A 26063-nucleotide genomic window follows, 5' to 3' on the forward strand; every position below is an offset into this window, starting at 1 on the left:
AAAGGCCACACACTTGCTATGTAGGTGGCAATGAGGTCCAGTAGTTAGAGTGACTAGGAGTCAGGACTCCTGGGTTCTTTCCCCAGCTGTGGGAGAGGAGTGGGGGCTAGTGGGTTGGAGCAGGGGGCCTGGCAGTCAGGACTCCTGGGTTCTATCCTTATTTCTAGGAAGTGAGTGGGGTCTAGTGGGAGGGGCTGGGAACCAGGATTCCTGGGTTCTCACCACATCGAGGAGAGGGGAGTGGGGGAGCTGGGAGTCCTGGGTTCTATCCCCATCTCTGACAGGGGAGTGGAGTCAGGACTCCTGGAGTCTATTCTTGGTTCTACCACTTTAGAGACCCTCTTCTTGCTCCGAGGGCTGGGTGGCTCGTCTGATGCTTTGAGATCCCAGCTGGCCAATGCTAGAACAGGACCTTCACCGGGGTCTCAGAGCCACGGGTGTCGTGGTCCTTCTAACTCTGACCCAGCAGGCCCATTTGGCCTGTGGCTGGGGAGTTTCCAGTGGTGAAGGGGTGAATGAAAACAGGCACCAATCGGCTTCCTGTTTTCCAGGGAAAGTGGAAGTTTCTCTGTTGTGGTCGGAAAAGAAAGTGGAAGGCTCCAGTGGTATAAACTGTGGACAGAGCCAGGGACAGAACCCAGGAGTCCTGGCTTCCAGCGCCCCCCTACTCTAACCACTAGACCCCACTCCCCTCCCAGAGCCAATGAGAGAACCCAGGAGTCCTGACTCCCAGCCCCGCCACTCTAACCACTTGACCCCACTCCCCTCCCAGAGCCAACAAGAGAACCCAGAATTCCTGACTCCCAGCCCTCTCTTCTCTAACCACTAGACGCCACTCCCTTCCCAGGGGCAGGGACAGAACCCAGGAGTCCTGGCTCCCAGCCCTGCTCTAACCTTCTTATCACTGGACTTTCCCCTCATCTGAACAGAAGATTTGTTGTCTCCTGGCTCCTATACCTCCCTGAGCACTGATGTGAGTCTGGGCTGCAGCTCCAGAATGGTATGAGTGTGTCTTTATCTGCCAGAACTGCCTTGGTTAGTGTGAGAAGTGGGATCAGACCAGGCCCCCGGCCCAGGTAAGAGCTGCTGTTTCCACGTAACTAGTCACTGCCTAGCAGCTCAAAGTGTGTTGGGGTAAAAAAGGGCCCGAGGCGATCCTTGGACGTGTAAACAGGGGAGTCCTCAGTAGAGGTGGGGAGGAGTTTTTCACCTCTATATAAGGCACCGGTGAGAGTGATGCTGGGAGGCTGCATCCAGCTCTGGTGCGTGTGTTTTTAAAAGGACGTTGAACAGCTGCAGAGGGGCAAAGAGCAGCAGAAAGGGCCTGAGAGAAACAGACCTGACAGAGCTCCATCTGCTGAGCAGGTCAAAGAGATGAGCTAGAGGAACTTAAGCAGGGTGGATAAGGACCTTCCTGGGCAGGAAACCCCGGATCGTTAAGAGCTCTTGAATCTCGTGGAGAACAGCAGAAACAAGATCCAGCAGCTGGACGCCCAAGCCAGGCTCATTCCAGTTAGAAATCAGGTACACTCCCCAGAGCGGCGATGAATTCTCTGTCTCTTTGCGTTTTCAGATCTAGAATGCCAGCCTGGCTGGAATATGTTTATTGGGTTTAATGCAGGGGGAGCTGGGAGTCAGGGCACCCAGCTTGAATCCCCAGCACCGGGAGGGGCATGGGGTTTAGTGGATTAGAGCAGAAGGGAGCTGGGTGTCAGGACTCCTGGGTTCAATGATCAGGCGGTTTCTCTTGCTCAGCATCACTCAGCAACGTTGGAGCTGGCTGATGGGGTGGGGATTGTGGGCTGTGAGAAGGAAATAATACTTAGGATGGGGAGAGCAGGGTCTGTGTGCACATAATGGACACCTTCCTCCGGGGCACCCACCTGTCTCGTGGAGTCAGCAAGGGAACTGAGCTGGGCTGGAATTAGCCCTTCGAGGGAGGAGGTGATGCAGAGAACAGGTGAGGGCTAATTTAAGCAGAGCCCCCTGACTGCATGGGGAATACAACAGTCTGTCTGTCCCCATCCACAACCAGCTATCTATACACCTCTATCTAGCCATCCCCTTACACTCCCCTCTATCTATCTTATCTAGCTATCATCTCTCTATCCCCAGACACACCCAGTCTATCTATGTATTATAGCAAGGTGCGAACTCTGCTAAAGTTAACAGCCACTTTCTGTTTCCAGGCCACTCCTTCTAAGTGCTCTAAAATCCCCATGCTCTCTCCAATTGCCTTGGTAATTTGCTGTTCTTCATGGAGGAGAGTTAGTGATTTACATGTGGGGTCATTGGCACTAGTTTGCTGAGATACAGCCCCTGCCCCTCCCCAACCAACTTCTTCAAGTTCAGAGATTCTCCCAATGGGTTTTTTGTGCATACTTGACTTCTAAAGATCTGATGGCTTAATGGGGATATGAAGGGGAGAGGGAGCTGGAGATGGTGGTGGGAAGGGGGCTACATAGAGCAGGGGATGGGGGAAGGAGAGGAATACACCAGCCTTTCTCACAAGCTTAAAGTTCCTGTAACCATCATATAATAAAACTGCCCTGTTTCTGGGGCACAGACCTGGTCAGAGATTTCTCTTTCCAGCCCTGTGGGCAATGACGTTGCAGGTGGTTCAAAGCATGGCCATTCACCCCATTCCACTGCCACGAAGCATGCGGTGCAGCCACCTGTAGGGTTGCCAACTTTTTGACCGAACAAAACCTAACACCCTTGCCCTGCCCCTTCTCTGAGGTCCTGCCCCAGTCCCTCCCTCCCTCCGTTGCTTGCTCTCCTCCACCTTCACTCACTCACTCATTTTACCCCAGGCTGGGGAGAGCTGGGGAGTGTCCCTTTTCAACCTGGTGTTCGGTTGAAAACTGGACACCTGGCAACCCCGTGCTTAGCAATCACATAGTGGCCATGTGGCCTTGCAGAGAGAACAGCAGATTGGAGCTTGGAAAACCTGGCCTATATTCCCAACTGCCACATGCCTTCTGGGTGACCAGGCCAAGTCACTACCCAACTATGTGCCTCAGTTTACCCATCTGTATGATAGAGGCCAAGGGACCATTGTGATAATCTAATCAGGCCTCCTAGATAACACAGACCTGAGAACTGCCCCCAAAATAATTCCTGGAGGAAATCTTTTAGAAAAATATCCCATCTTGATTTAGAAATTGTCAGCAATAGAGAATCCACCATGAGTCTTGGTAAATTGCTCCAGTGGTTGTACCCTCCCTTTTAAAAGTTGACGCCTTATTTCCAGTCCGAATTGGTCTTGCTTCAACTTCCAGTCATTGGCTCTTGCTAATCCTTTGTCTGCTGCATTGAAGAGCCCCATTATTAAACATTGTTCCCTATGTTGGTGCTGGTAGACTGGGATCAAGTCACCCCTTAACCTTTCTCCTTGTTAAGCTGTGCCTGGCTCTGTTTCATGACTCTGCTTCCAGTCTAAAACTCATACATCCTCACCCCGAAGATGGCCGTGGAGGATCGTCAGCGGCTTCAGAGAGCAGGGATTTGCTGGATTTGCTTTTGGCCTCGCTCCTGGCAGGTGGCAGGTCCTCAGTGAGCTCCTTGCACTGGATTCAGTCCGCTTGATGGGCACTTCTGCCAGGCTCTTTGAGATCTTTTCATATTGAATGGAAAAAACGTTGGTTAATGCAGGGTTAAGGATGCCCAGGGGTATCTCGTGCCCTTGCAGAGCATCAAGTTCAGCCAAACTCAGTCCTCTGCAAGCCAGCAAATGCAGAGGGAAGGTAAATGCCCAGACAGCCTTATCTTTGCCTCTGGGGCTATCGGTAGCCATGGGGAATTATCGGTATGCAGCCCAGCTGCATTGCAGGGTGGAGGGATTAGACGGAGCATCTTGACAGAGCTGTGGTTTTGATGTGGGGTGGTCTGGGGTAATCTGGGGGTGTATATGGGCCCCTCTCACTGCCCCCACCCCCCACGCATGTGATCCAAGGAAAGAGGGGAACACATACCTTGAGAGACCCAGTATGTCCAATCTTGGCAGAATTCGATTTCTATTTTTTTAATACTTTTGATAGACAATATCCATGTTTATTTTTAAGCATTTCCCCCTGCTTTCATAAATTTAAATGTTCCCCATTGCACACAATTATGGGGTTTAAGCCTTTTTTCCCCACTTTTTATTTACTTAAATGTTCATAGTTGTGGGAAGTTATAGCAGGGGTGGGATCAGACAATAGGGGAGGGTCGGACAGTAATTATTTAATGTCAGTTCCACTATATACTTCCAGTTCTTGTCACCCTATCTCAGAAAGGAGACAGTGGATCTGGGAAAAGTTCAGACAAGGGCAACAAAGATGCGCAGGAGTCTGGAACAGTTTGCAGACAAGGAGAAACTAAAAAGATTAGGGTGGTTCAGCTTAGAAAAGAGGTGACTGAGGGGAGATATGATTGAGGGCTATAAAATCAGGAAGGGGGTGGAGTAAGTGACTAGAGAAGCATTATTTATCCTTTCCCACAATAGAAAAAAGCAGGGGTCACCCGGTGAAATGAACAGGCAGCAGGGTTAGTGTACACAAGAGGAAGTACTTTTTCACACAGCAAGGCTCTGTTAACCTGTGGAACTCATTGCCAGGGGACGTTGTAAAGTGTAACTGAGTTAAAAAAAAGAACTGGATAAGTTCCTGGAGGATAGGTCCATTGATGGCTATTAGCCAAGATGGTCAGGGATGGAGCCTCTAAATCTCTGACTGCCAGAAGCTGGGAGGGGAAGTAGGGGTGGATCTCTCCAAAATTACCCTGTTCTGTACACACACCCTGGAAGCCCTCATGCTGGTCATTGTTGGAGACAGGATACTGGGCTAGATGGACCATTGGTCTGCCCCGGGATGGCAGCTGTTATGTTCTTATGACAGTAGATGCTGCGATTCAAAAAGTGAAACATCCCCACCCTTAAAACTCAAACTTGCAGCTTTGCATGTCAACATACATCCAGCAAATACCTAGAAATCAAACTCCAATTGTGCCCGGGGCAGCTTTCCTCTTACTTTGTCTATTGGTCAATTTTGATCATTATAGATGGAAATGTCGGTTCACGGTTCGGTGGGTGTGACGTGATCCTCAGGGTACAACCGGGAACTGTGCCCACTTAACTCTCCAGCCTGGGCTGTCTTTCACAAAGCTGTGCCAGTCACAAGCAGCAATCCCCTCCATGCACTGCGATCACTCAGCCACCAGCAGATGGAGCCCCACACGCAGTTAAATTGCACGAAGGCTCCCTGAGCCACTCACGAATCACACAGAGAGAGGCACCAGCCATTCACCCCAGCCCCAAGCCTTGCACCCCAGAATATGCTGTCTGACACAGCTCATGACTACCTTGGACAGTGAAAGCTCACTAATTAGTTTACCACTTTGTCAAAGGGTAGGGGACGTGCAGCAGCCCTTGTTAACCTGAGTTAAGATTCCCCGAGCAGTTCCACCAAAACACACTGTTTTAGGTAAAATATAAAACAGATTTATTAACTACAGAGAGCTGGATTTTAAGTGATCAGAAGTAGCAGGCCTAGAGGTCAGAGTTGGTTATGTAGAAATAAAAATAAATTTGCTGTCTAAATTCTGCAGACTAAGCAAGATTTGGATCAAGCAGTTTCTCACCCTAATAGATGTTACAGGCAGCTCACAGTTCTTGATACACAGGCTGGATTCCCTCTCAGCCTGGGACCAATCTCCTCAGTTCCAAGTCTTTGTTTTCCAGACGATCTTCCAGGTGTTGAGATGGGGGAGCGGAGATGCCAAGTGGTGATGTCACCGACCCTCATTTATCCTTCCCTCCAGCGGCTAGAAAGATCCTTGCTATGACATAGAGGTCAGGCAGCCCCCCACTGCATATGTGTCCCCTCTGAGGAGTGTGGATTCTTCTTGATCGGCCACGATTGCCTGTCTGGCCAGTGATTGCTGCTCCTTTGTTGCCACTGAAAGGCCAGCTGTAGGCTCCCAACGTCACAACTTATTTCAATAACACACACGTAGCAAAACTTCATAGCTCCTCATACAAGGCTAGCACGTACAATCCAACACGGTATTAATGTTCAACAGAGCAAGACTTTTTAAACAATATCTCATGTGGCATGCATTGTATAAAACACATCATAACCGCGCTGAACCTGGGGGTTCCCGGGTGCTGTTTCGAGGTATGCAGTGCCCTGGTGGGTACGGGAAAATCGACGTCGATCGACAGCGGATGGAAACCGAACGCTTTGCATTGCGTAGTGTGTGTCCGTAGCAGGGCGTTGGCTTATCCTGCCGTGGGGATTGGCAGCTGTGGGGCAGGAGAGGAGCCTAGTCTGTGAGTTTAAAGAAGGGGAAGTGAGAGGCGAGTTAGATGGTGTTTCTGGGGTGTCGGGGCTGCAGTGCTATAAAACGCTCCCTGCCCAAAGTTGCTTCGTCACTGACCCTCACCAGGCTCCAGCGGGCTGAGGCCGCTAGGCCGCTGACATCTGCAATGTCAGAGACGGAAGGGGTGGGCAGGGGGGTGACTCAAACGGGGCAGGCCAGGGAAAGAGATGGGCGGGTAGCCAGGGTAAATCAGGGACTGAGTAAACAGAGGGTTTTTTCCTTCCTTAGATGCTAGTTTTTGAAATGTTGTGGAAAATATCCCCCCAAATTCTTGCTTTTACATCTTGATCCATCTCTGAAATCATCCACATTTAGCCTTTCTAAAATTTCAGTCGTTCCCAGATTCACAGCAGAGATTTCACAGGGGTGGAAAAAGGCGACAGGCTGGCAAAAAAATTAATATTTGGAGATCAGTAACTGCTAGCAATTGGTGAATGTGAACGGGAGCAGAGATTCCACTTGGAAACCCCTGCCGTGGAGCAGCTTAGAGCTAAGCAGGGAAGGATTAGATTTTTACTGGTAAATGTCGGTGAAGTTTTATCTACTCCTTTCACGCCCTCTGTAAGCTGCTTTCAACAACAGGGTTTTAAGGCCAGTTTCACTGTTCACACTCAAACAGACAAGAAAGTATTTCCTCATTGGTAACAGTCAAAGTTTACAGCGAGGCAAAGGAAGAAAAATGCTGACGAAGAATTTCTTTGAGTCCAAATCCGGTGATCTGGACTTTTGGACGAGGCCTGTTAGAAGTGGAACAGGTGGGTCTGATATGTTGCTTGACGGTTGTGTCCTTTGTGTATTTTGCCATGTGATGTTGACAATGGGTGTTGTAAAGAGTTATAAAGCTGTAGATTCTTGAGCCCCAAGATTGACTGCCTTCAACTAAAACCACCGACTAACCGCCCTGCAAAGTCACGCGCCTGCACGCTTACAGAGAGAAAGACATTGTAAAAAACGCTTAAAGAGAAACACTGTAAAATTTTCTGATGAAATTTAAAAAAAAGTAAACATGGAGTTCTGCCGAACACACTTATATCTAGGCTTGGCCGAGAGACATTTTTATCGGTAAACATCGATTTCAAGGGGCGGAAAAATATCTCCCTTGATACTAACCGACATTTACAGAGGAAGAAGAACGCCGCTTGAGAACGTCTCGGCATTTGATTTCAGGATATTGACTTTGCATACGTGCACCGGCGAACACATTTGTGTTTTAAGGGTTAGAAAGCATCAGCTTTTAGTATCTCAACCCCGCTGCTGCCATGAAGTCATTTTTGGCCGACCCCGCTGTTCTCGGCTCCTCCCAAGGAAATCAATAAAAATCAGGAAAAAAGGGTGAAAATTTCCAAGGATAAGAATTGAAAAAAAAATGCTGGAAAATGAACATTGATCTTGTCTGTTGAAATGATCAAGAAACAAATACTGAATTCTGCAGACCCTGGCTGTGATTCTATCTCTGCTCATATGGGAGGACATAGGCGCAGGGCCGGAGAAGGACCGGGTCGAGGGCACTGCAGTTAGAGGTGTGATCATATATTCCACCCCACCGCCATGCCCAGGGCGTGATCGCCCCCTACTGTCTGTGCCCCAGGCCGATCGCAGGTCTGGACTGAGATATCCTGTGCAATTAGTGACCTTTCTTTACCCCCATGGCATAGCGCCCCCTAGTGCCGCCCTAAGGCATTAGGGCCAGCCCTGACTGCCTGAGGAGAGCCCCCACCCCCTGCAGCACAGGGCCCCCTAATACCAGACTGAGACATTGGGGCCAGCCCTGAATGCCCGGGGAGAGCCCCCCACCCTTCTCCCTGCTTGTCTCCCATCCATGCCCAGATCGTGCCCGCCCCTGCTTAGCCAGAGACAGGAAAGTGAAAGGACTCAGATGTTGCTAAGCAACCCCCTGCACCTGCAGTGAAAGGGGGAAGTTTGGAGCTGCCCTTTGAGGTGCTCTGGGGCCCAACCCCCCCCCGCCCCAGTTTCCCCCCAAGGGGACCCACAGAAATCTCAGCCCCGCCCTGCCCGGTGCCACTTCCCCTTTCGCCTTCCAAAGCCACCAGACTGATCGCTCAGCTCCCCCACGGCCAGATCGGCTGCCGGAGCAGGGGCTGCAGGACGCGTGATAAGGTAATTGCACCTTCTCCTGCTGATCGGAGTGAGGGCTAGTGGTAAGAGCTGGGGCTGGAAGCCAGGACCCCTGGGTTCTAGCCACACTTTGGGAGGGAACTGCGGTCTAGTGGTTACAGTGGGGGGCTGGGAGCTGGAGCTGGTGCAGGCTGGCTCTCCAGTGCTAAGGGGGAAGAAGGGGGCCTGTTTAATGCTTGGAGGGGAGACCTACAAGGAAACACACACAGTGCTTCAAGGGGCAGGATGGGGGTGCTAGGGGGCGCTGTGCTGAAGTGAGCAGGGTGAGACACATTCTCCCTGGACAGTGTAGGCTGACCCCCACGCCCCAGTATGGCTCTTGGGGGGTGGGGTGGGGACGCTAGGGGGCGCTGTGCAGCAGGGGGCGGGGCAGGGGCGGTCAGTGTCGATTCTCACACCCTGAGGCTGCTCTCCCAGGTCCTCCCCCTCACTTTGGTTTGCTCAAAGCCCAGAGGAAGTGGCAGCGTCTCTGAGAAAAAAATACCCCGGCCGAGGCCCAGCCAGTGGCCCTTGACATGGGGAAACAGCTGCTCTGGCTCCCTGCGCTGCTGGGAAGTGGGGGAGGGGCGTTCTCAGGGCTCTTCGTCCCCCGTCCCCCAAGTGGGGGATCAAACGTGAGGCGCAGCCGGGGCTTTTCACTCTGGACTGTGCCGTGCCCAGCCTGTGGCGATGCACACAGCCTGACAGCTGCTGCACAGCTGGAGAAACTGAGGCACGGGGGGGTGAATTGGAGAACTTACACACGAGTGGGCTCAGAGTTCTGGGCACGTCTGCTGCTCTAACCACTAGACTCCGCTTCCCACCCAGAGCCAGGGATAGAACCCAGGAGTTCTGGCTTCCAGCCCCCGCCCCCTAACCGATTAGAGGCATCTGGTCTGAGCTCCCAGGGGGTGTGGGCGGGGATGTACCAAGACCTGCAATAACAGAACCCTGCCCAGCGGGGTGTGTAGCGGTTCCCCTGCGTTTAGCAGCCTCCCCTATGGAAATGTGACGCCCTTTGCTCCGCGCCATGCGTGACAAACCCATCCGGCAGCTATTTCTTCTGCCTTTGGCAGGGGCGAGTGCGTTAGAGCAGGGGGACTGAGAGCCAGGACGCCTGGGTTCTCTCTCCAGCCCTGGAAGGGGAGAGGGGTCTAGTGGTTCGAGCGGGTGGTGGTGAGGTCTGGCAGCCAGGATGCCTGGGGTCTATCCCCAGCTCTGGGAGGGGAGTGGGGTCTAGCGGTTAGAGCAGGTAGCGGGTTCCCTGCAGTCTCCCCTCTAGCTGGTCTCTCTCCACTCCGGGTGGTTGATGTTGCTCTGGGTCATCGCAGGCACCGACCAGCCCTTCGCTCTTTCCTCTGCTCCCCAGCGCCGCGGCTGCCCAGGGGTCACCATGAAACATCTCGTCTGGCTGCTGTTCCTCCCGGGTAAGGCCCCTTCGCCTCGCCCTGAAGGTCTGGGTGTTTCAGACCCACAGAGCCCTGGGGGCAGGGGAGAAGGGAGGGGAGACCTGGCCAGGGGGTCACAAGCTCAGAGGGAGGTTTTCCTCTGTGAGATTTACTCCCTTTGCATCAGACTGATGTGACCTAGTGATTGGCGGTGGGTGGTGGGCTGGGAATCAGGACTCCTGGGTTCTATCCCTAGTTCTGGGAGGGGAGTAGGGTCTAGTGGTTTGGAGCAGGGGGGCTGGGAATCAGGACTCCTGGGTTCTTCCCAGAGTGCCAATGGGGAAACTGAGGCACAGAGCCACACCATGAACTGAACAGTTAGCGCTGGGAATCAGACCTTGATCTGAACCCCAGTTTGGCACTGGAAGTGTCCGGCCAGCCTGCCCCTCGCTGCCATTTCTGTCACTCTGCTGTTTCCAGGCTTCCTGTGTCAATGTGTCCTGCAACCTGTCGAGGTTCCTGAGTCTGTGAGTGCTTGGACGGGGGCCTGTCTGTCCATCCCGTGCCGCTATAAATCCTGCCTCCTGAACCCCAGAAGGTCAAACAAACTGACCATTAACTCCCTGACGTGGTACCTGAACCCTGGGTATGACACTGAGAAGAAAGATTTCAGTGGCACCGTCCTCTATAAACACAACGCCTCCACCAGCCCGGCCTTCGCAGAGCGTGTGAAGTTCCTGGGGAACCTGGAGACAGATTGCAGCCTGCAGCTGTCTGACCTGCGGGCCAGCGAGAACGGCACGTATGGGCTGAGACTGATCCTCTTGAACCCCAGGAAGAAGCAAGAGGAGGAGAAGTGGATGACTGAAATCAGTGTGAACGTGATGGGTAAGAGGGAAAGTCCTGGGCTTCCTTGAAGGAACAGACTAAAGACTTGTAGTCCCCGCTCTAGCCACGAGACCCCACTCCACTCCCAGAGCTGGGGAGAGAACCCAGGAGTCCTGGCTCCCGGCCCCCCCAAGACACTAGACCCCGCTCTGGTAGCAGCTGTTACTGGGCACATCTAGGCTGGTTGTTCCTATTTTCTCCACCTCTGTCCCACCCATTTAATCTCACTAAAATCTACGACTACACCCAGCCTCGAGCTCCCTGTCTGCATGAGAACAGCACCGACCTCTGCCAGTCAAGCTAAAGGAGATGGGTCTGTACCTAGCGGAAGCAGTAGGTTGTTATCCTCCGTGCTGCTCAGCAGAACCTCTAGCAAAACGGAACAACGGTTTGGGTGGAAAACTTCAAAGTTGTTTCCATTTTACGGTGTTTTTCCACATTTCTCCTGAAATATTTTACCCACAGATTCTGAATTTCATTTTTCCACTTGCTTTTTATTCCCTTTTCACCCCAAGTGCAGCACAAGGAGGGATGTCGGGGGTTGGGTTTTGTTATTTCATGTTTTCCCTTTCCCCCAGGATGCCCCAGGGGAAGTCGTTTCAGCTCTCTGTGCCTCAGTTTCCCCACTTGAAAATCAGGGAGAATAATCCTTTGCCTATTTCCACTGTGGTCTCTTTGGGGCAGGGCCTGTCTCTCGCTGTGTCTGGACAGCGCCCGGCCCGACAGGGCCCCGATCTCACCTGGGGCAGGGCTTGTCTCTTGCTGTGTCTGGGCAGCGCCTGGCCCGACAGGGCCCCGATCTCACCTGGGGCAGGGACTCTACCATAATGCACCTAATGCAGTAGGAAGAGAGCCTGAGACGTGAGCCCGTGTATCAGAGGCCTGGTATGAGGCAGGCCCTGCTCACAGAATGTGGCAAGAACAGGGCTGATCTTGCAGAAGTGCTGGGCACAGAGCACTCACGCAACCACAGCCCGATATTAAGTGGTACCAAGGAAGGTACAAAAACCTTCCCCCAGGACACCGGGAACACAGTGACCCCTCCTAGCAGATAAGATCAGGCTGACAGTATGTAACTTGTTTAGAGCAGGGTATAAAGATGTATCCAAGGCTTTGTCTACACTAAGCACCTTTCAATGACACAGCTGTGGGGCGACAGCCCTGCCACTCAAAGGCGTGCAGGGTAGCCCCTGTTTGTCGGTGGGAGAGAGCTCTCCCGCCGACAAAAAAATTCCACCCCCAACGAGCGGCAGCAGCTTTGTCGGCGGGATGCCACTCCTGCCCACAAAGCACTGGTCACACCACCACTTTTCGTTGGTAAAACTTTGGTCGTTCGGGGTGTGTGAGTTTTTTAACACCCCTGAATGACAAAAGTTTTGCCGACGAAGTTCCAGTGTAGGCACAGCCTCAGAGGGAGAATCTTTGGCCAGCTAAGGGGGCAGTGGAAAGTCCCGCCATGGACTGAGCTGCGTCCATTGTCATGGGCATCCATGACTTAGTATCCTCGGAGAGTCTTCCAGTTGGTACTACCGTGCTTCGTCAACAATAAACCTGGCCTGGCGCCTTCGTCCCTTAACGGATCTTGTGGTCATTGGGCGGTTCGCTCGAGGTCTGCTGTGCCGGCTGTCTGCGCAGAGCTGGGGCAGCACACAGAGGGAACACACATGCAACCGAACATCTAATACCACTTAATAATAAAGTGTTCTCCTTAATAACTTTCCCCTTTGTCTCCCTGACACAGATTCGCCTCCAGCTCCTCAAATCCAACCACCCAGTGAGCTCAGGGAGTCAACCCTGGCCCATGTGGTTTGCTCCGTAGCCTATCACTGCCCCGACTACCCCATAACGCTGACGTGGATTGGTTTGGGGCATGGGACCCCTGAGCCCACCATGAGGACGGAGAGCGGAAGCACCAAGAACACACTGACTTTCACACCCACCTGGCAGGACCATGGGACAAATTTAACCTGCCGGCTCAGCACCCCGGCTGGGACACTGAGCTCTGAGAGCAGCGTGGTGCTGGATGTGAAATGTGAGTGGGGGGGATTTGAACTGGGCACCCCAGGTCTGACAGCACCAGCCCCACCAGCAGCTCTGGTGCTGACCCATAAAGCACTGTACGGGCTGCAGTTCCTGGGGGGCACCAGGGAGGTGGACTGGGGTCCAGGTGGGTGGAAGCAGATTGGCCAATGGGGCGGAAGCCGGCAGTATTTTCAAGGAAGAGTGGGGCCGTCCCACTGAGCAGGGATGGGCACGAGGGTCAGAGCCAGCGCCCCCTAGAGGGGAAAGGCCCAATGCCCCATTCCCCATCCCCCTGAGCCAGCCAGTCCCCTGCCCTGGATGGGAGCTGGCGCCCCCTAGAGGAGAAAGGCCAAGTGCCCCATTCCCTACCCCACATCTGGACAGTGTCCATATCTCAGCTGTTCACCCATGTGTTTGTTTGCTCCAGATGCCCCTAAGGGAGTCCAGTTGAACGTGACACCCGGACAGACCATCCGAGAGGGAGACAGACTCGTGCTGATGTGCATGACCAATGGCAGTAACCCCCCCATCTTCACGTACAAGTGGCGTAAGGACACAGAGTACCTGCACCAGGGGCAGGAGCAGAAGTGGGAGTTTGAAGCCAAGGGGGACGAGCATTCCGGCTTCTATCTCTGTGAAGCCATCAATGAAATAAGCCTGATCCGATCCCCAGAGCTGAGGATAGACGTCCAGTGTGAGTATGGGGGCTGGGGCCAGACGGGAAGGCAGGGTCTGTGGAACTGCCCGAGACTAGATACCTCTGCTGAGCACAAGGGGAGAGACTAAGAGAGGGTGTTATTGTGCTTCCCTAGACACTTGTGATGTGGTCATCAGAAAGGGTGAAATAGGCAGGGCTTGTGGCATTGGGAAAGACAGGAACTAAAGTTAAAGGGGAATCTCCATTAGTTCTTAGCAGTACATGGCCTCTGACACACAGCATGGCAGTTCTGGTTCCAGCCAGCAGAGGGTAATGTGCCTAGTCTCACACACACAGAGGCGGATCTGACCTGTTCCTTCCAGCAGGAGAAGTGCTTACATGCACAGAGCAGGATTCAACCTCTCCAGCAGGGGGTAGCAGGGAGAAAAGGAGAAAAACAGAAAATTTGTCATTTCAAAAAATGTGACATTTTCCACACCCCCAAATCAGCCCATTTTGAAGCAGAAGCAACTTGGCTGTTTCAAACATTTGAAAGTTTTTTCATCCCGTCACCTCTCGGGAGAGCCAGAGAGCGTCTTGCACCTGAATGAATCCAGCGGGTCACGCTTGGTCCATGGCATATGCAGAAAACAACGTGTGATGCAAGAGGAACATTCACTTCTGGGGTGAAATGTCCTGGATTTTGCTAAAAAACCCAGAGACCAAAACGCACTTTCCCTCCTCCCACCCCTACAACTTGTGGAGGTTTTTCCACAGACAGATAATTCGCTTCACTGGACAATTGGTTTGGTTTTGTGGGGTGGAGGTGGGGGCTTGGCCCGTTGAAAATCCAAACATATTTTTAGGTTTTGGTTTTTGATAAAAATCCCCCAAATATATCCAGGCTTTAGAACTTTCCCTGAGACCGTGGGACGGGGTTCAGTCACCCGAGCGGTGCCTCCTCCTGGCTGTCCGGGGGATTAGCCCCCTCCTGGTGGTGTGTCGCCCGTCATCGTCACCACCTGCAGAGCTGCTGCATCTCTTTAATCTCAGTCTCTGCTGCTTGAGTTCACTGGGCCACTTCCCCGTGGCCCCAGCATCTCCTTCGCCCTCGTCTCAGGGCCTCCCAGCAACCCCGTCCTCTCTCCTTGGGCACCTGGCAGCACCTGGCTGCCTCTGTGTCTGCCCCTGCAGCTCCTTTTATGCGAGCCCTCTGGGTCCTGGTTGGCTGCTCCGTTCAGCTGCTCTCTGACTGGCTGCTCCCTGCGTGTGGGGTGAACACCCCATCACAGACCAGAAAATTATTTTTTTCACAGGAAATGTCTGGGAATTTTTCATTGAAAACACAAACATTTCAGATGGAACCCTCCAAAACTTCCCGAGAGAAATAATGGCTATTTCCCCAAATCAGGGGGGGCTCTGCAGTGACCCTGCCTCTGTTTCCTCACCCTACCTCTAGAGAGAGGATTGGCCTGTGCAACAGGTATTCATTGGGGAACTAAGTTCAGTTCGTTCTCTGCCACTGGACTCCCAGAGTGACCTTGGTCAAGTCACTTAGGGTTTCCCACGGAATAGTCCATTTAAATCAGGGCCTTTTTATTCCCCAGATGCCCCAAAGGATGCTCGTGTTGAACTGCTTGTGGGCTCTCCGATGCAGGAAGGGACCATGGTTGTGCTCAGCTGCTCCTGTAGGGCTCATCCAGTCGTCAGCAGCTACACATGGTACAGAAACGGCCAGCACATCCCAGCACAAACCCAGCAGGAGCTGCGCTTCGACAAGATCCATGCTGACCAGTCCGGTTCCTACCACTGCAAGCCTCAGAACAGAGTCGGGATGTCGGAATCGCCTGCCATTACAGTCGACGTACAGTGTGAGTAGTCAGGGGACCAGCAGGGGCGCTGCAGCTACGTGGGGTATCCAGGATCTGCACTCCAGCTTGGTATGGCAGAGCCTGCATGAATCCTGGAGGGGCAGGAGCCGTAGCCTCCCCCTAGGACCTCCTTCCTCCCTCTGAGGAGGCATGGCTGTGAGAGCTGGGATCCCGGTATGTACCTCAGCATTCAGGGTATCTGTGCCCGGGTGGGGTGCTCTCCTCCTCCTGCTTCACAGAGCCCCCGATTGGGCACAGGGCTTCAGCGCAGAAGGGCTGAGAGTTAACACCCCTTTGGGATGGTTCCCCCCGTCTCAGAGCGATGGGCTCAGGCTCTCTTCAGACTCAGGCAGTGTCAGTCACACTCAGGGCAGCTCCCTCGTCTCCAAGCCACAGGCTCAGACTCTCTGCAGACCCAAGCGGTGTTGCTCTGCCAGTCGCACTTCGGGCAGCTCCCTCTGTGATGCGTTCCCCCTGGGGTGCCACTTGGAACTGGGTTACCACTGAGCCTATCTGACCCACCGGCCTGGGCTCCCTTTATACTGTGGTGCTGTGATAAGTTGCCAAGCTCTCCAAGCTTGCTCTTTCACCAGCCTACACACAGATAGGGACACACTGAGCTGCAGCTTCACACACAGATGCTGAGATCAGCTTTGCATGGGAAGGCTCAGTTAAGGCACCCCTCAGTTGCTAAGGCACGCACCCCCCTCTGGAGTGTAAACCCAAAATTATGCCGTCTTGCGCTGCACAGGGAACTGTACAGCATAAACTCATAAAAGTCACCCTCTCTCTCAATGTGGAGAGAGATATGCAACAGCTTTCTGCCCCCAGTTATAATTTCCACACACTGGTTTTAGACAAAACCAAAACAAGTTTGTTAACTACAAAAGATAGATTTTAAGTGATTATAAGTGATAGCAAACAGATCAAAGCCGATTACCTAGTAAATAAACAAAACCGCAAACTGAGCTTAATACACTAGATAAGTAGGATATGAATGAGCAAATTCTCACCCTGAGTGATAAGCAGGCTGGCAGATTCTTAAGGTACAAGCTGCCTTTGCTTTCCCAAGTTTTCATACACTGGCTAAAAATCCCTCTAGCCTGGGACCATCACTTCCCACAGTTCAGTCCTTGCCCCTCAGGTGTTTCCAGGTGTATTGTTGTAGGGAGAGTGAGGTACCATCATTTCCCCACTTTTATATCTTCTTCCAACTTGCTGGAAAGCTCTTTTGCTGTGACCTGGGTGGAACAGTTCCCATTGTGTAGCACTATCTCTAAGAGGTTTCTATTGCACACAGTTCCTGGGGTAATCCTTGTGCTTGTGTGCATCTCCTCAGCAAACCGTTAACATTGTTTGGCCTTTTTACTGTTGTACCTGAAAGGCTGCTTGTGGGTGTGTTCAACCTCAGAACATGTTTCAGTAACACACACAGAGCCAAACTTTGTAACTTCACCTATGACGGTGGCACACGCAATCCAACGAAATATTAATGTCGAGCAGATCAAGACTTTTAGCATGATACCTCACAAGGAATACTTTGTACAAAACATATCCTGATTATATGACAGTGGTGACTATTGGGATGTCAGGTTGTCACACTCTCCTCTCCCAGCAAGGAGCTCAGCTCTCTGCAGACTCAGGCAGGTGTCAGCTACACTCGGGCAGCTCCCTCCTTTTTATTTCCTGCCTATAACCCTCCCCCCTGAACACTGAGACACACCCTGATCTCGATTCTTTTCCAGATGCCCCCAAGGAGGTACGAATCACCCTTGAAAACCCCCTGTACATCCGGGAAGGCAACACAGTGACGCTGAACTGCTCCGTGGGCAGCAGTAACCCCCCAGTGACCAAGTATACATGGTACAAGGATAACAGCCAGTATCAGGAGACTGAAGAGAGCATCCTGACCTTCCCTGCTACAAAAGAGCGGTCTGGTAGCTACAGCTGTGCAGCTCAGAACGCGATCAGCTATGGACAGTCTCTGCCTGTCTCTGTGGATGTGCAGTGTAAGTAATCGCTTCCTGGCTTCCCAGTCACTTTCCTCTTGGAATTTTCCACTGCAAAATTTTAATGAAAAAAAATCATTTTGTTCCTCTGGCTCGATATTTTTATTCCATTGGTGCTTTTCGAAGAGCAAAAAAATTCAGTTTTCTCCCCTTAGAAAAAACGGTCTTTGTGTCTCATTATTTAGCCTTTAACATTTTGTTCATGCTTTTCTAATGAGAAAAGTGACTTAACTCCCCTCCCCTTCTATTTTCTAACCGAGGAGTAGGGGTGAAAAGCAATACAAATTGTGCTTTGGTTGTATTGTGTAGCCTTTTCTCATTATTATTATTAAAAAGTCTTTTTCACATTTTCCAATGGGAAAGTGACTTTTTAAAAACATTTCTGCTTGATTCTCCACTGGAAAAGTGAGAAAAAATCTTTGACAAGCGGTGTGTTTCTCTCACCACCCAGGCTTTACAAAAGCAGAAAAACAGGTTTTCATGCTTTTTCATGGCTTTTCCCATTTTACTGTCACTGAAAAGTGCGCAAAGAAGTTTTTAAAAGTGTTATTTATGTTCATGATTTAGCCTTTTATTTAAAAAAATATCTTTTTCATGGCTTAACTCACTTTATTTTTCACTGGAACAATATCAGACAAGTTTTTAAAAGTGTAATTTTGTCTCACTATATAGTGGGTTTTATTAAAAAAACAAACCCTTTTCATACTTTCCAGTGGAGGAAAGTGACTTTTTGGACTTTGTTCCACTGAAAAAATAGGGGAAAAAGTGTTATTTAATGTTTAGAAATGACCAGACAGTGTTTCCTCCATAATTTCTCCCCCTCTTTTACCCCTTCTCAGCTTTGTCTAGTAAAGAACTCAACAATGGTGAGAACTTCACCACAATCTCACAACAAAAATTAGTCCAAAATCATAAAAGAAATGATTCCCCTCGCCCCCCAAAATGTTACATTGAGAATATCTTTTTCCAACCAATTTTTTGTTGTCAGAAATGACTGTTGTTCCCTGTGAGACCAATCTTTTGGGGATGAACCCCCAGTTTTCTGGCGAAAATAGATCTGCTGAAAAAAACCTCAGGCCGGTCTGGTTGTCATCTCAGGGGCTTTGGGGGCACCCCTGAATCTAAGTTGGGCTAGACACGCCTGGGTCACGGAGGGGAGACCGCTGCGGGAAGCAGAGTGCCAGAAGGAGCCCAGCTGGACTGGACTCTCGTCCCGTCGGCCTTAGGGTCGCACAGTGCATGGATACGAGACCTTCCTGGGTGATGGAGACAGAGAACTGAAGGAGCAGAGCTCTGGAATTTTGTCCCACCTGTAAAGATAAGCAGGGAGAGGCTGGTCAAGAAGCCGTGTGATCTCTGGGTCACTAGGCTCCTGTTCTACCTCTGAAGCTCAGCAGGATCAGATGGGGCCAGTGGCTGGAAGGGAACCCAGGAGGGAAAAAACCTGCCTTCTATTGAAATAGAGTGACCAGAGGAGCGGTATGGGAGGCTGTAATGGTCTGGCCTTTAAAATCTAGGTAGTGTCAGACCCCAGCCGTGGTCAATGGGCCAGATCCCAGCCGGGATCAATGGGCTGTCGCTCAATTGGGGTCAATGGGCCAGATTCCAGCTGGGGTCAATGGGCCAGCTGCCTGGGGCTCTCAGGGTGCTGCGTGTCCCTCTGTAGATGCCCCCAAGCATGTTTCCGTGGTGCGGCAGCCATCGGGGATCATTGAGGAGGGCGAGGCCGTGACCCTGGAGTGCTACGTGGGCAGCGCCAACCCCTCCGACCTGCACTACACCTGGTACAAGGACAAGAAGCGGCAGGGCGAGAAGTCTACCAGGCTGAAGCTGGTGGCCGTGGTGTCGGCTGATTCGGGCCAGTACCACTGTGAGGCTCGGAATGACTTGGGCACCACCCCTGCCGAGCCCATCCCGCTGGATGTCTGGTGTAAGTAACGAACCCCCAGAACTAGGGAGAGAACCCAGGAATCCTGGCTCTGAGACCGCCCCCTGCTCTAAATGCTAGACCCGACTCCCCTCCTAGAGCTGGGGCGAACCCAGGAGTCCTGGCTCCCAGCCCTCCACTCTAACCACTGGCACTGGCTTTCTCCCCAGATGGCCCCCGGGATGTACAGCTGTCCGTGACCCCGCAGGGGCAGATTGTGGAGGGGATGGAGGTGATACTGCGGTGCTGGGCCGACGCCCGCCCACCCATCCTGGGCTACGACTGGTACCGGGATGGCCAACTGCAGGAGCGCCAGAGCCAGGCCGTGCTGATCATCCTGGCTGTGAAGGTCAGCGCGTCCGGGCACTACCACTGTCGGGCCAGAAACCAGATCTCCTACGGGGACTCCTCGTCCATCCCCCTCACCGTCTACTGTAAGGGCCTTGTGTGCCGGTGCCCCTCAATCCCAACCCGCAGCCCCTGCTATCCCAGCCCTGGGATCACCCCACCCCCAGCTCTGCTGGTGCCCCTCAATCCTGAGCAGCTCTAACCATTGGCCCCCACTCCTGTGCCTCCCACTCCTTGCTCTGTGTTGTTTTGCAGCCAGCTCCATGACTATAGCCAAGAACTCAGCTCTAGGGGTCGGCGTGGTGGTAGTGTTTATCGTCCTGCTGGTGGTGCTGGTCTTGGCCCTTAGGCGATGGTAAGCAGAATCCTCTCTTCACCCTCAACCTGGCCATCCCCAATCCCCAGGGATCAGCACCCATGGAGCCCGGGTAGCCTGACCTCTGTGACAGGCTCAGGCAGCCAGGGAACTCCCCCACAACCCGCCCTAACCACTAGACCCCACTTCCCTCCCAGAGCCAGAGGTAGAACCCAGGAGTCCGGATCTTTACCTTGCTCCACGTTGTCATTGCAGGAGGAAGCGGCGTCTTCCCGAGCTGGTTGTGGAGCCCTTGGGCAGGCAAAGGAGATCGTTCTTTGTGAGATATTTTTGATAGGGGGTGCTGTGCCGCAGGGGGCGGGGCGGGGGCTCTCCCCTGGCAGTCAGGGCTGGCTCCGGTGCCCCAGGGTGGCACTAGGGGGCGCTGTGCTGCATGGGGGCGGGGCGGGGGCTCTCCCCTGGCAGGCAGGGCTAGCCCCGGTGCCCCAGGGCGGTGCTAGGGGGCGCTGTGCTGCATGGGGGTGGGGCGGGGGCTCTCCCCTGGCAGTCAGGGCTGGTGCCGATGCCCCAGGGCGGCACTAGGGGGCGCTGTGCTGCATGGGGGCGGGGCGGGGGCTCTCCCCTGGCAGGCAGGGCTGGCTCCGGTGCCCCAGGGTGGCACTAGGGGGCGCTGTGCTGCATGGGGGCGGGGTGGGGGCTCTCCCCTGGCAGGCAGGGCTAGTCCCGGTGCCCCAGGGCGGTGCTAGGGGGCGCTGTGCTGCAGGGCATTGTCCGATAGCAGATCAGAGTTGAATTTCTAGTCCTGAGCCCTTGGGGTCATTAAAGATTCCTGAGACCATTCCCTAAACTTCAGGACATCAAACCCAGTGCGTGGGCGAAACCCGATGTGGGAAATTCTGTTCTGCCTCCACCAATCCCTCTCAGAAGTTACAAGAAGAAAGAGGATTTTTCTTCACTTCCCATCCTAAACTTGTGGCATCACCGTGCGGCTTAGCTGCCCTGCCCCAGAGGTGGCTGCATCTCAGCGCTGGCCAAGCCATCCCCATGTGGTGTTATGTGCAGCTGTTCCCCAGATGCCCTACCCCAGAGGTGGCTGCATCTCAGTTCTGGGCGAGCCATCCCCGTACACTCAATGAATGTTTTGTCTCTCTCAGCCTAGGAGACGGGAACCTTTGAAAACCCAGCGGCCCGCCAGCTCAGTGGGGTGCCTGAATGGAATTTCCGTAGATGCCATCAATTATGCTACACTCCAGTTCCCACCCAGCCACCCCCAGGGGTCGACCGTCCCTGCCAGGTACAAAGGAAAGGAACTGGGGGAGTGGAAATGAGTTCCCCTGCCCCCAGTATGGAGCCCTGGCTCCTCCCAGAGACGAGGAGAGAACCCAGGCGTCCTGGCTCCTCCCAGAGCTGGGGAGAAAACCCAGAAGTCCTGGCTCCTCCCAGAGCCGGGGAGGGAACCCAGGAGTCCTGGCTGCTTCTCATCAGAGCTGTGGATTTCCTCCCAGGGTGCCAGGAAACTCGAAGCAGCGAGTGAAGCCAGGGGGCCCGGATGAAACTGTAATTTACAGTGTGGTGAAGAAACCCAACCTGCTGCCCAAGGTACCAGCCTGGGGTCACCCTGGGTCCCCACAGAGCCCTGTCACTTCAGAGCCTGTGTCCCCCAGGCCCTTTAATTGTGATGCTTGGGCAATGTCCGTCTGTCTCTGAGTGAGGGGCACTGGCAGGGCTAGCAGGGGCTGTGGGTCATGAGTGAGGGGCACCGGCAGGGTGGGAGAGGAGTCCAGGGCTGGGATCGCAGGGACTGTGGGTTGGGAGTGAGGGGCACTGACAGGGCTGGGGAGGAGCCCAGGGCTGGGATCGCAGGGGTTATGGGACTGGATCATACTAGATGTACAAGTTGGAAGATTGGGCCAGAAGAAATCTGATGAGGTTCAACAGGGACAAGTGCAGAGTCCTGCACTTAGGACGGAAGAATCCCAGGCACCGCTACAGACTAGGGACCGAACGGCTAAGCAGCAGTTCTGCAGAAAAGGACCTGGGGATTACAGTGGATGAGAAGCTGGATATGAGTGTGCCCTTGTTGCCAAGAAGGCTAACAGCATTTTGGGCTATATAAGTAGGGGCATTGCCAGCAGATCGAGGGACGTGATCGTTCCCCTCTATTTGGCATTGGTGAGGCCTCATCTGGAGTACTGTGTCCGGATTTGGGCCCCACACTACAAGAAGGATGTGGAAAAATTGGAGAGAGTCCAGCGGGGGGCAATGAAAATGATTAGGGGACTGGAACACATGACTTATGAGGAGAGGCTGAGGGAACTGGGATTGTTTAGTCTGCGGAAGAGAAGAATGAGGGGGGATTTGATAGCTGCTTTCAACTACCTGAAAGGGGGGCTCCAAAGAGGATGGATCTAGACTGTTCTCAGTGGTGGCAGATGACAGGACAAGGAGGAATGGTCTCAAGTTGCAGTGGGGGAGGTCGAGGCTGGATATTAGGAAACACTATTTCACTAGGGGGGTGGTGAAACACTGGAATGCGTTACCTAGGGAGGTGGTGGAATCTCCTTCCTTAGAGGTTTTCAAGGCCCGGCTTGACAAAGCCCTGGCTGGGATGATTTAGTTGGGGTTGGTCCTGCTTTGAGCAGGGGGTGGGACTCGGTGACCTCCTGAGATCCCTTCCAACCCTGATCTTCTCTGAGTCTACGGTTCTATGGTGCGGCTAAGACACCCAGGCATAGGAGGCCGGGCAGGTTGTTTTTCTGCCTCTAGTTCCCCTTTCCGTGCCTCTCACATGACTTAAAATAAACTTTTGCTCTTGAAATAAGATCAAGACAATTGTCGAGATAAGATAAAAATACACTGCCCTTCCCCCGAGCAGCTAGAATCTAAACCAACCATGAACACCTCGGGGAGCCTGCAACATACCTATTACGCCTTGATGCATCTTCATTTAACATCAGACCTCCTCTGGCAGGGCATGGGGTGGGGGGGTGGGGGTAGAGGGCAGGGCTGGGCTAGCAGGGGGCTGTGGGTCTGGAGTGAGGGGCACCGGCTGAGCTGGGTGTGGGGAGAGCCCGGGGCCGGGCTAGCAGGGGGCTGCGGGCTGGGAGCTGGGGGCGGGGGGTCCCCAGCAGGTGGTGCTTGGGGCTGGCATCTGTAGCTGTCCCTGTCTGACCCCCGCCTGCCTCCCCAGGGTGAAGCGAAGGGCGACTATGAGAATGTGGGGACCCGGCCGGAGGAGGAGGAGGAGCTGAACTACTGCACCCTGGTGCTGCCGCGCCCCCGGGCCCCACACGGCCGCTGGGAGTCCGAGTCGGACTCAGAGTCGGAGGAGAGTGTCCAGTACGCGGCCCTGAGGCACTGAGCCTTCCCCGGATGGGGCCAGCTCCCGACTGGCCATGGAGTCCGGCCGTGGACCCATGGAGCCCGGCCACGGACCCATGGAGCCCGGCTATGGACCCATAGAGCCTGGCCACAGACCCACGGGGCCCGGCCACGGACCCACAGAGCCTGGCCATAGACCCATGGAGCCCAGCCTTGGACCCATGGACTCACGGAGCCTGGCCACAGACCCACAGAGCCCGGCCACAGACCCACGGAGCCCGGCCACGGACTCACAGAGACTGGCCATAGACCCACGGAGCCCGGCCATGGACCCACGGAGCCTGGCCATGGACCCACAGACCCACAGAGCCTGGCCACAGACCCACAGAGCCTGGCCATAGACCCATGGAGCCCAGCCATGGACCCATGGACCCACGGAGCCTGGCCACAGACCCACAGAGCCCGGCCACGGACTCACGGAGACTGGCCATAGACCCACGGAGCCCGGCCATGGACCCACGGAGCCTGGCCATGGACCCACAGACCCACAGAGCCTGGCCACAGACCCACGGAGACTGGCCATAGACCCACGGAGCCCAGCCATGGACCCACGGAGCCTGGCCACAGACCCATGGAGCCCAGCCATGGACCCACGAAGCCTGGCTATGGACCCACAGGGCTGCACCATGGACCCATGGAACCCAGCCACGGACTCACCGGATGGAGCCTGGCCCCAGCCACTCTGGACTCTCAGCGCCAGTTGAGCTCTGGACACTGGGCCCCATCTAGAGACCCAGACCCTGGGCGAGGGGGCGGGGTCAGTGGCTCTAGCGCTGGATCTGGACAGGGGAGCAGAGCGGGGGTGGGGCGGGCAGAGTCTGTGCACCTAGAGATAAACACACGAGATGTGATGCAGGGCCAAGGGATGGGGTGTGCCAGCCAGCAGGGGGCAGCAGGGACACACACACACACACACACACACGCACACACAGCAAGGGATGGGGTGTGCCAGCCAGCAGGGGGCAGCAGGGACACACACACACACACACACACACACACGCACACACAGCAAGGGATGGGGTGTGCCAGCCAGCAGGGGGCAGCAGGGACACACACACACACACACACACACACGCACACACAGCAAGGGATGGGGTGTGCCAGCCAGCAGGGGGCAGCAAGGACACACACACACACACACACACGCACACACAGCAAGGGATGGGGTGTGCCAGCCAGCAGGGACACACACACACACACACACACACGCACACACAGCAAGGGATGGGGTGTGCCAGCCAGCAGGGGGCAGCAGGGACACACACACACACACACACACACACACACGCACACACAGCAAGGGATGGGGTGTGCCAGCCAGCAGGGGGCAGCAGGGACACACACACACACACACACACACGCACACACACTTCCCCAACTGGCTGTAGGACACACCTGTCTGCAGCAGGGGGCGCTTTCCCTCTTTACCCCACCCCCACCCCCAGCTATGCCCATGACTCTCCAGGTGCTGCCCCCTGAGGTTTAGCCCCCCAACACGGCGACCCCCCGAGGCCCACAGGCTGTGGGTGATTCTCCTACCAGCTGAGCCTGGTTTGGCCAAGTCCCACTCCCCTACCGCCCCCCCACAGGTGATAGGGGACCCCTGGGGCAGGGGACCCCACAACTATCGCTCAAGAGCCAGATCAACCTGCTGTAGCTTTTCTAGTGCGCTATAGGATGGAGTGGGGGGCTGGGAGCCAGGACTCCTGGGTTCCAGCCCCAGCTCTGGGAGGGGAGTGGGATCTAATGGGGGGAGGAGTTGCAATGCTCACTGAAATGTTTATGTGTAGTGTCTGTTTAACAGCCTCGCAGCGAGGCTGCGCGGGGATGGCTCCTCCGGTGCTGGGATGCCAGCTCTGGGGTGGGGCAGCCAGGGGACAGCCGCATGCAGTCACTCAGTGCTTTCCTTTCTAATTAGCGAGTGCCTCCCCCCGCCCGCAGCTGGGCTAGCACGCGCCTGGCACGAGGAATCAGGGATGTAATTGGCATCTCTTCCCGCCGTAGGCTCAGCAATAAAAGTACTTTACAGGCTATTAACTGCAGCAGGAACTGGTCAAATAGCTTGTTCTGTAAACAGCTCTCCGCTCGAAAGCACCAGAGCGTTTGGGCCCCCGCTGCCCTGGGCACAGCTGCCACTGCAGGAAAAGAAATAAATTGATCCATGAGCATTGGCCAGGAGTTGTATTTATCTGGGAGATCTGCGTGTCCTGTACGAGGGGAGGCAATGCCTCAGCGTGGCACAGGGGGCGCTGTGCTGCAGGGGGTGTGTGTGTGTGTGGGGGGGAGTCTTCCCTGGCAGTCAGGGCTGGCCCCAAGGCCTCAGCGTGGCGCTAGGGGATGCTGTGCTGCAGGAAGGGGGCAGTGTCTCTCCCCTGGCAGTCAGGGCTGGCCCTGATGCCCCAGCACAATGCCAGCTTGCTGGGTTTAAAGCAGGGGAGGCTGGGAATCCGGACTCTTGGGTTCTCCTCCATTCTGTCCTTCCCTAACCTGTGCCTCAGTTTCCTGCTACGGTGTTGGCGTGAGTGACTTAATGCCTGTAAGGGGTGGGGGCAGGGGGAAATGCCTTGACGGACTCTGAGGTGCAGATGGGGCAGTTGGGGAACAGCTGCGCACCACACTGCATGGGGAGGCCGAGCTTGCTGCTGAGATGCAGCCACTTCTGGGGCAGGGCAGCTGGGGAACATCCACACATAACGCCACATGCGGACAACTTGACCGACTCCAAGATGCAGCCACCACTGGGGCAGGGCAGCTGGGGAACAGCTGCACAGCACACTGCTTGGGGAGGCCTAGCCTGGTGC

The 26063-nt window shown here is 54.4% G+C and overlaps 1 protein-coding gene and 1 long non-coding RNA gene across 2 annotated transcripts in view; one reads left to right on the forward strand and one right to left on the reverse strand.

Moving 5' to 3' along the window:
* The first annotated feature begins 9722 nt into the window (after positions 1-9722).
* On the forward strand, positions 9723-25002 carry LOC141977112 (B-cell receptor CD22-like). The gene is made up of 13 exons (XM_074938430.1): positions 9723-9902; positions 10344-10751; positions 12493-12783; positions 13201-13467; positions 15018-15281; positions 17027-17290; positions 18957-19220; positions 19388-19651; positions 19821-19920; positions 20137-20200; positions 21036-21175; positions 21387-21480; positions 23072-25002. The coding sequence occupies exons 1-13, from the start codon at positions 9785-9787 to the stop codon at positions 23240-23242; spliced, it is 2709 nt and encodes a 902-aa protein (XP_074794531.1). The 5' UTR covers positions 9723-9784; the 3' UTR covers positions 23243-25002.
* LOC141977115 (uncharacterized) overlaps positions 18108-26063 on the reverse strand; it is a 33208-nt gene continuing 25252 nt past the window's right edge. The window contains exons 2-3 of the long non-coding RNA XR_012636173.1: positions 20114-20172; positions 18108-18600 (exon numbers count right to left, since the gene is read on the reverse strand). This is a non-coding gene — a long non-coding RNA (uncharacterized LOC141977115). The remainder of the gene's footprint in view (positions 18601-20113; positions 20173-26063) is intronic.

This window comes from Natator depressus, chromosome 24 (genome assembly GCF_965152275.1).
Source record: "Natator depressus isolate rNatDep1 chromosome 24, rNatDep2.hap1, whole genome shotgun sequence".
NCBI classification, from domain to species: domain Eukaryota; kingdom Metazoa; phylum Chordata; order Testudines; family Cheloniidae; genus Natator; species Natator depressus.

Coding starts and splice junctions, on each gene's coding strand:
- LOC141977112 (XM_074938430.1), top strand. CDS start 9,785: ATGTTGCTCTGGGTCATCGCAGGCACCGACCAGCCCTTCGCTCTTTCC. Junction 13,468..15,017: donor GCTGAGGATAGACGTCCAGT/GTGAGTATGGGG, acceptor TTTATTCCCCAG/ATGCCCCAAAGGATGCTCGT. Junction 21,176..21,386: donor GGGTCGACCGTCCCTGCCAG/GTACAAAGGAAA, acceptor ATTTCCTCCCAG/GGTGCCAGGAAACTCGAAGC.